Source organism: Octopus bimaculoides, chromosome 9, assembly GCF_001194135.2.
Source record: "Octopus bimaculoides isolate UCB-OBI-ISO-001 chromosome 9, ASM119413v2, whole genome shotgun sequence".
Classification (NCBI taxonomy): Eukaryota; Metazoa; Mollusca; class Cephalopoda; order Octopoda; family Octopodidae; genus Octopus; species Octopus bimaculoides.
This window is the reverse complement of record NC_068989.1, coordinates 34,570,608-34,579,909: the sequence shown is the minus strand read 5'-3', so window position 1 is coordinate 34,579,909 and position 9,302 is coordinate 34,570,608. Positions and strand designations below refer to the sequence as shown.

The 9,302-nt window shown below is 34.3% G+C and overlaps 1 protein-coding gene across 4 annotated transcripts in view; it reads left to right on the top strand.

The window, feature by feature from the left end:
- Positions 1-9,302, top strand: part of LOC106877132 (V-type proton ATPase 116 kDa subunit a 1) — a 96,253-nt gene that overhangs the window by 18,488 nt on the left and 68,463 nt on the right. For all 4 annotated transcript variants that reach the window (XM_052970606.1, XM_052970609.1, XM_052970607.1 and 1 more), the window contains 2 exons: positions 4,404-4,530; positions 8,115-8,197. In XM_052970606.1, the coding sequence (XP_052826566.1) occupies positions 4,404-4,530; positions 8,115-8,197 (210 nt within the window). The remainder of the gene's footprint in view (positions 1-4,403; positions 4,531-8,114; positions 8,198-9,302) is intronic.

The following is a 9,302-nucleotide window of genomic DNA, read 5'->3' as shown; positions in this document are numbered from 1 at the left end:
TATTGAAAAAAGATATAATACAGTTTAATACCCCACTGACTTTGTTGCCTCATAACTTCCAGAAAAATGGATACTTTTTAATGAAAATATATGATCTAAGGGAGATCTGGCTCTTGTTTCTAGCACATCCCAAAATCTCCCTCTTCGTTTCTTTCTCACTCAGTGTTCATATTAATCTGTCAAATATAATGCTTATTTGTTCACATTATTTTGAATTATTTGGGTTCAAGAGGGGTGCCCACAATATTTGCTTGTAACTTTGTAAATTTTTTACATTCAGATTTAAAATTTTGTCAGTGGGTGCTTTATATACCACTGGTTTATAGTTTTATAATTTTAGCTGATCTTACTGAGTAAATTTAACTTTTATGGGCAGGTAAATTTAACAGGTGTAAAAGCAATAACATTATGGATAAACACTAAAATTGAAATTCTTAATGCAGCTTACCTGTCTGATTTGTTACTAAAATTATCCCAGATGGCAACCAACAAAAGTTTTGCCACTTTTCAAGATGAGATACATTAATTTGGGTTAATTAAAATACAGATATAATTGGTACAAGATTTTATTCTTTCGGTAAATATTTTGTACCTCAGTGTGGAATGATTTTTTCCCACAGTTTTTTTGGGGTGCTTTCAATGTATCTGACCTCCAAATGTGCCGCAAGTCACTTTTCTCTGGGAAAGAAAGGTGAGAGGGATGGTGGGAACCTTGAAGTTTCCCACCAAAAGAGTTTTGTTTCACAGGTCTTTTTTCCTTAGCCAGGTTATTTTGCATTCTTTCAATGAACGTGACATTGAAATCACATGTAAACAGCTCCTTTTTCTAGAAAAGGAAAGATTTGGCTGCTATTTCTAGCATGCCCTGCTACTACATAACAACTATCTGCATTCTCACCAAAATATTTACCAACTTTTTTCCTTCCATTTATTTTTTCCACTTTATGGAATTATACAAATTCATTTCACTGAGCATGTTTTTCAGCAGATGACATCCGCAGAATGTTGTGATCTGCAGCCCCACATTGGTCTTCAGTCCCAAATTACTTTGTTGGGGTCATCTTACTACTATAATGATGCTGTTCACTATCACATTGTATGACTTCATTAAAAATGTGGAAAACAAAAAAAATAATAGAAAATCCTGTTTTTTTCTTTAATTATTATAGATTAATGTGCAACTTTTAGCAATAGGGACAATCAGTTTTGAGATATAAATACTTCATGAATTATGTTGTTACAAGCATTGAATGTATAGTGGCCTAAAACAATGTTTCTTTATTTTTAATCTAAGAAACATTGTGTTAGTTTAATTATCTTTTAATCTGGATTAATGGCTACTAAAGAGATGGGTTTTATTATTTCCAATGTTTTCGAGTATGAAATAACCATAATATGGTGAGATCCAGTTACTGTGGTCATCATCATTATCATCATTATAGTCATCATCATTGTCTACATTGTTATCGTCATGATTGTTGTCAACATCATCATCGCCATGTATTTTATCATGCCACCAGCCCTTGAGAGCTTGCCCTGTATAGGAGGACTAAAGAGTCCCTTCTACTCCTGTATCTGTTCTTAAAGTTACCGCCCACATTTATTCTGATGTGATTTGCAAAGTCCACGTCATGCCACTTTCTGACATGGTTTCTCTAGCTAGATGTCTCCAGTGGCACCTTAAAATAAGATTAATTAATGATTTGATTAAGTAAATTAATGTCAGGCATTTATTGATATTGTTTATGATATTGAAACCAACTCCTTCATTATTTATTGCTGCTACATAGTCACTTCACAGACTTGCAGTTTTCAATCAGAATCACTTCTTACCCTTTTTTTTAAGATGAACATCTTGATAGTGTTCTAAATAATCTATGTTGATATTAATCTGGTATTCTGTCACAATATTCAATATTTTGTCCTTGACAACATAGCTTTGCTTTGACAGGTTAAATATTTATGAACATATTACATTTAACATAAAGTGATTCTATACAACAATGGTTCACAAACATGTTATTTTGCATAAATGATAAAATTTTACATAGGTATCTTTTTATAAAAGGCATTGTTTAGTTGTGTATTAAAATATCTTAAGTGGTTTTTTGTTTTTTTTTGTTGGTAACTACTTTCTTATAATTGTGAAACAGTGTATACAATAATATAACAATGGTTTTCTAAACATGGTCTATAAAGGCCAGTTTTTGATCTGCATGTCTGTCAATGGAAACTTTATCTGAAGCTACATAGAACAATTATTTCAGTATATAAATTATAACTTACTGGCTAGTTTGGTTTTTAATTAATTTAGTCATGTTGTTTGGAAATAGAATCAGTTCATATCTCACTATTTATAATTGCTACTGATAAATATGTTTCCTTAGCAAAATAAAGAAATGAAATAGGCATCACAAGAAAGACTAACATTATCTTCCTTTACTTTTCTTTCCTTGGATGAAATAAAATAGACTAGACTTAGCATTCAAATAATTCATAAAACTAAGTTTGCTGGGGTTTTTTTCTTAGATGAGATCCTGGAAAATTTTGCATGTTTAATGTGGAATTATATCAAAGATCTTTTGTTTTGACTGTTTGTCATCATTTTAGGATCTATAAAATAGATAGTAAATACCTATAATATATTAGTTAGCAATCAGATTTATTTCAACTCTTACAATATGTACCTAGTGCATTTAGAAAGAAACCAATATGTGTAGATTTTATGAAATATAAGAAGCTGTTTGTGTGTTTGGGGAAACAGCAGAATCTTTTGAAATTGAATTTACTTTAAGATAGGAGAGTATTGTAGTTAGCTTGAAGCATTGTGTATTGTTTGTAAAGAATAAAAAATTTTGAATGGGTCAACAATGCACTATAATACAAAAAGTGGCCTATATACCTGTTGTGATTTAGTTATCTATAGTCCGATGATATTTCGGAATACAATTCCTTCTTCAGATATTCTTAGATGGAGTTTCTGCTATAAACTGTTTTCCAATGGCTTTTCTTTTTTTTCGGAAGCATCTCAGTAGTGGTCTCACGAAGCTTCTTCCGGAATTCCTCATGAGAAGTGCGTGAGGTCTGCTATGTTTCAATCTCGTGTGTGTTGGTACATCTGTGGTGCTGTTTCTAAGTTATGTGTTATACGTGCAGCTTCTCTTTTTTTTCTCCTTTTTTGCCCTTCTCTTTTCTTTTGTTAAAACAATACATGGGCATGTTATTAAGAATGAGCCTACACACATCCAGATGTAGCTAAATAATATATTGATTACCAACCTCCAGCCTGTTATTAATTTGGGGTCCTAGTCTGTGTATGAGTATCAATATATTATTTAGCTACATCTGGATGTGTGTAGGTTCATTCTTAATAACATGCCCATGTATTGTTTATAACAAAAAATAAAAGAGGGAGAAAAAAGAGAAGCTGCACGTATAACACATAACTTAGAAGCAGCACTACAGATGTACCAACTCATGAGATTGAAACATAGCCGACCTCACGCACTTCTCATGAGGAATTCCGGAAGGAGCTTCATGAGACCACTACTGAGATGCTTCCGAAAAAAAAGAAAAGCCATTGGAAAACAGTTTATAGCAGAAACTCCATCTAAGAATATCTGAAGAAGGAATTGTATTCCAAAATACCATCAGACTATAGATAACTAAATTACAACAGGTATATAGTCCATTTTTTGTATTATAGTGCATTGTTGTACCATTCAAAACTTTTTATTCTTTACTTTACGATAGATTTAGATTAAGTTTAATTTCAATTGATTAACTGATTATCTGTGGGAAGTAGGAGAAAAATATTCTGCATTAGGAAGTAGAATTGGTAGAGATTTCATTAAATATATTACAGTATTTACATTTTGTTTCTCTTGATGTTATATGTCTGAATTCCTGCTGGGGTCAACAACTAGACATATACTGGAGTTGATTTGCTTATCTAAATTCCTCTCCTACATATCTGAATAGAATGAGATATCCTCATACTGTTTGTGAAGGGATTGCACAGATTTACTTAAATGGCAAATATTTGTCTTAAGTTTGGTGATCAACAAGTTTTAAATGACAGATAACAGTCCACAGTTGGGTTTTATTGCAAGATACCCTGGTCTAAGTGTAACATACAGTTGACTTCTAAAATCACATTCCATTTGTAACCGAAATTTTGCTGCTATAGGATTTGATTGTGAATATATATTTCTATTAAGAATTAAATGAAAAATTAGTTAATAGACAATAAATATTTGATTTATAATCTTTATTTTATAAAGAAAAGGAATATTTATTATTATGTAAATAAATAATTTAAACTTTACTAAATTATTACCATTTAAGCTTTTTTTTTATGGTGGCATTTGATAATTGTAACTGTTGTATATGCATTTATTCAGGTTCTTGGCTGGTGTTATTCATCGTGAACGTATCCCAGCCTTTGAACGAATGTTATGGAGAGTTTGCCGAGGTAATGTTTTCCTAAAACAAGCAGAAATAGAGCCACCTTTGGAAGATCCTGTCACTGTAAGTATTTCAATATGTCTTACAGCATTTTCAATTGCTGGCAAATTTTTTGGATAATGACTAACAATCATCATCATCATCATCATCATTGTTTATCATCCGTTTTCTATGCTGGCATGGGTTGGACGATTTGACTGAGGTCTGGAGAGCCAGTGGCTGCACCAGGTTCCAATCTGATCTGGCAATGTTTCTACAGTTGCTTGCCCTTCTTAACACCAACCACTCCGAGAATGTAGTGGGTGCTTTTTATGTGCCACCGGCACAGGTGCCAGTAGGGGGTACTGGCATCGGCCACATTCGGATGGTGTATTTTACATGCCACTGGCATGAGGATCAGTTAGATGGTCGTGGCATTAATCATGTTTGGATAGTGCTTTTTATGTACCACTGGCACGGGAGCCAGTTAGGGGTACTGGCATCAGTCATGTTCGGATGGTGTGTTTTACGTGCCACCAGCACGGGAGCCATTTAGGGGACACTGGCATTGACCACGTTCAGATGATGCATTTTATGTGCCACTGGAACAGGAGCCAGTCAGGGGGCACTGACCACAGCTACGATTTTGGTTTTACTTGACTCAACAGGTCTTCTCAAGCATATCATATTGCCCAATGCATGAAGGGTACTCTTAAATGGGCCAGACCTGCAACATTGACATCAGCCATGGCTACAATCTCACTTTAGTTTCCAGGTCTTCTCAATTACAGCATATTTCCAAAGGTCTTGGTATGCAATATTAGTTACAATTTATTTGGAGAAAAACTTTTTTTCTTTTGGGCCAAATAAAAATTCCATGGCATTTGTTCAGAATGTAGACCATTGACCATATTTATATACAGTTTGTTAAGTCTCTATTTACAATATTTATATATTTTTTGAATGTGAAATATTTTGAAGTTGTGTTCTATCGTTGTGGAAGGAAGAAGAACAATATTCTTCATCCACAGAAGAATGGTGATAAAGAGTTGGAAGAAGTAGGAATTCCGTAGAAGAGTATATTTCACACAATAGAAACTGCATGTAATAATGCTGCTCATCTTAGAAAAAGAAACATGGCTAGAATTATTGTCGTTTGGTCCCAAGTTAACTCTAATGTGATCAAAGGTTTTGTAGCCATGACCATCTAATCTTATTTTCATGCATACTATTATGTTGGACTACCTTTGTCTATTGTATCCTTCCTTTTTAACACAGTAGGAGGTGACCTGTAGATTTGTGTGCTATTTCTGGCGGATCTAGAGACTGTATACAAGCTTTGTAGTTGATTTCTCATTGGCAACAGTGAGATTGGCTACACAATAAGTTAAAGTTGAGTGTAAGCAGTAAGATATCTTATAAAGTGACATGTGTAATTTTAGAATTGTCTAGTAAGTGTATTGATGAAGACTGTCTATTAAAACTGACACAGTTATATTATAAAAGAGTATTTTAAGTATCCATGCATAAAATCTCTTCTTACTTTTATTTATTTTGTGAAGTATCAAAGTAAATACTTTTTATCTCATTATACATTGGTAAAGCATCTGCCAATAATATAGCCTAGTGGTTCTTAAACAGATTTTGTCTATGGACCCCTTTGATTACTATTCCATTCTGGTGGACCTCCATAGCCATTTGATGTTTAGAAACTAGTTTTATAGATCCTTCTTTCAAAATTCCTATTTTATTTTTCACTCATTAAGTTGTATAGATTGAACTACAGGGTATCCCAAAAAGATGTACTCACTCTTTGACAGACGATTACTAATATATTGTTTTTTGTGATGTACAGGCTTACCTCAATGCAACAAATCCAAACAAATGGATTGGGAGCAGAGGTAGCGTTGAATTTCCTGCACATTCCACAGACATTTTTTTTATTGGGACATCTCAAAGATAAGGTTTCCGCTGCAAAACCAGTGATGATTTGAAAAATGAAATTCGAATACAATGTCTTGCAATTCCAAATGAAATGTTTGGCAATGTTGTCGAATCCATTGTTGGACGTTATCAGCTTTGGAGAATGAAGGAAGGCAGTTTGAACATTTGCGAACACGCAGGAATGAGAGAGGACATTAAATAATTCTAAATGACAATAAATAATCGTTTCTACAACAATTTATTTTCCTGAATTTAATTTAACTTTTTAGGATTGTATGTATATCAATAAACATCTACTTGAACACAAAATGCATGAGTACTGGGAAATCAAAGAGTGAGTACATCTTTTTGGGACACTCTGTATGTAAAACGTTAGAGAAAGAAACCTAGCTGTTTCTTGCAATAAATACATCCAAAGTAACATATTTTCATGAACTCTTAAAGTACTATTGTCGATCCTCAATTTACTATTTTTCTTGCATGGGCCCCCAAAAGTCTTATGTGGACTCCAGTTGATAATCACTGCTCTAGATAGTTTGTCATTCATCTTGCTAGAGATAGAAAGCAAGTTCTCTCAAAATCGCACCTTACTATGTTAAAAATAGAAGAGCACATTGGTAATGTAATTCTAGTCTGAAAAAAAAAAGAAGACATGATTGTCACAGCTGACAAAAAGGTTCTTTTGAACATGGAAACTGGCCTTTTTTTTTTATAGCATAATCAGAAGTGAAAGGATGTGCAGAGCATATATAAGTGATGAGCAAAGTAGAAATCACAACTTAACAGGTGGGGTCTATATAGTTTCCAGCTATCCACTTTCACTTAAAAGACTTGAGTCAATGCAAGGTTATAGTGACCCAATGTGAAATCAAACTCAGAACCACATGATTGTGAAGTGAATTTCTTAAAAACACACAACAAAACCTGTACTGATGCAGAGACCAAACAGCCAAGTGGACGAGGTTTTATCTTTAATACAAGCAAGCAAATTATATTCTTTTGATGTTGAACAGATTTTTTAATGGACAACTCCCACCTGTTTTTAAGCAACCTCCTAATATATTGAAGAAAAAAACAGCCTGGAGGTAGCTGTGCAGAGAAATGGAAAAAGACAACACTGTTTGAATGAGCCTTTGGTTTACAAAGATTGTGTTACGTCAAGGCATATCAAGAAGACCAACTAGACATATTTTTGCTTGTGGATTGCAAATGAATGGTCAGCATGAACAGAGAGGTCATTGTTTACAACCAGCCAACATATGTAAAGACAAAAGGAAATACAAATTTGCTCACACATGCACGCGCATGCACACACACACACACATGACAATCCTCTTTTAGTTTCAGCTGACAAACCTGTAGTTGACCTAAGACCATAGCAGAAAAAGCTTGTCCAAGGTGCCATGCAGTGAGACTGAGTCCAAAACTATGTGGTTTGAAAATGAACTTCTTAACCACATCGCCATACTTGTGCCTATATATATATATATATATATATGCATGTGAAGTTAAATTTAAATCCCAGATAACAAAAATTTAACTTCATACTTGAAACTTCAAAGTTTAATTTTGAGCTGCTCTGGTTTTTATTAAAAAATTGTACAGTAAACTGTGTTAAAAGATTATATAAAAGTAATCATAAATTATATTATTTCCCTATTTTATTGTGGACTGTTTAAAATATATATTTTTATACTCTTGATATTTTGATTGTTTTTTTATAGGGAGATCATGTGTACAAGTCTGTGTTTATTGTATTTTTCCAAGGAGATCAACTTAAGTCAAGAGTGCGAAAAATCTGTGAAGGGTAAGTTTCAAAATGCATTGCAATTTCCATATGTATTTTTATCTTTTGTCCTTTACTTGTTTCAGTTATTGCACAGTGGCCCCATGCTGGGGCATTGCCTTGAAGGGTTTTAGGTGAAAAGATTGACCTCAGTACATATTTTTTTTAAATATAGTACTTATTATGTCAGTCTCTTTTGCTGAACTGTTAAAATTGGGGAATGTAAACAAACCTGCACCTACTGCGGTGGTAGGGTGGACAGACAGGCATAAAGACACATACACACACATACATATAGATCTCAACTGGCCCAAGGCCATCCCCCTCAATACTACTCCCCCCACTCTCTGTTGAGGGGTTTTTGTCTTGCAAAGTACTTGGTGATCTTCTCGATGCTGGTGCCACGTAAAAAGCACTGGTGATAGTGCCATGTAGAAGGTACTGGTGATGGTGCTGCTCAAAAGGCACCCGTTACACTCTGTAAATGATTGGTGTTAAGAAGGGCATCCAACCATAGAAACCATGCCAAAACAGTCTATGTAACATGGTGCGGCTCCTGGCCTTGCCAGCTCCTGTCAAACCATTCAAAGCATGCCAGCATAGAAAGTAGAGGTTAAATGATGATGATATATATGCAGTGATACCTCGCAGTATGAGCTTAATTCATTCCATGACTGAGCTTGCCTTATGATTTACTCGTTTTACAAATCAGTTTTCCCCATTGAAATTAGTTAAAATATAATTAATCCGTTCCAGCCCCGCCAAATCATTTTTTATGGGTTTTAAAACAGACAAGGTGCAGTTACAAGGAAAATGACAATTATAAAAACATAATAAAAGAGAATGCAAAAGAAATATGTAAACTGGTTTTATCAATTTAATTACCTGGGAGAAAGAGAGCCTGCCGTATGTCGACCCAACAGAGGGACCAGCTATCCGAGTTGATAGTACCAGGGTAGATAAAGCAATTAGGAGTATGAAGACAGAGAAAGCCCCCGGCCCATCAGGAATCACTGCAGAGATGCTCAAAATATCTGGCAGTGTTGGCTACAGCCTAGTCACCCGTATTACGAACCAGGTGTTACACGAAGGAGTCATACCCAATGACTGGTGTAGCAGCACCATA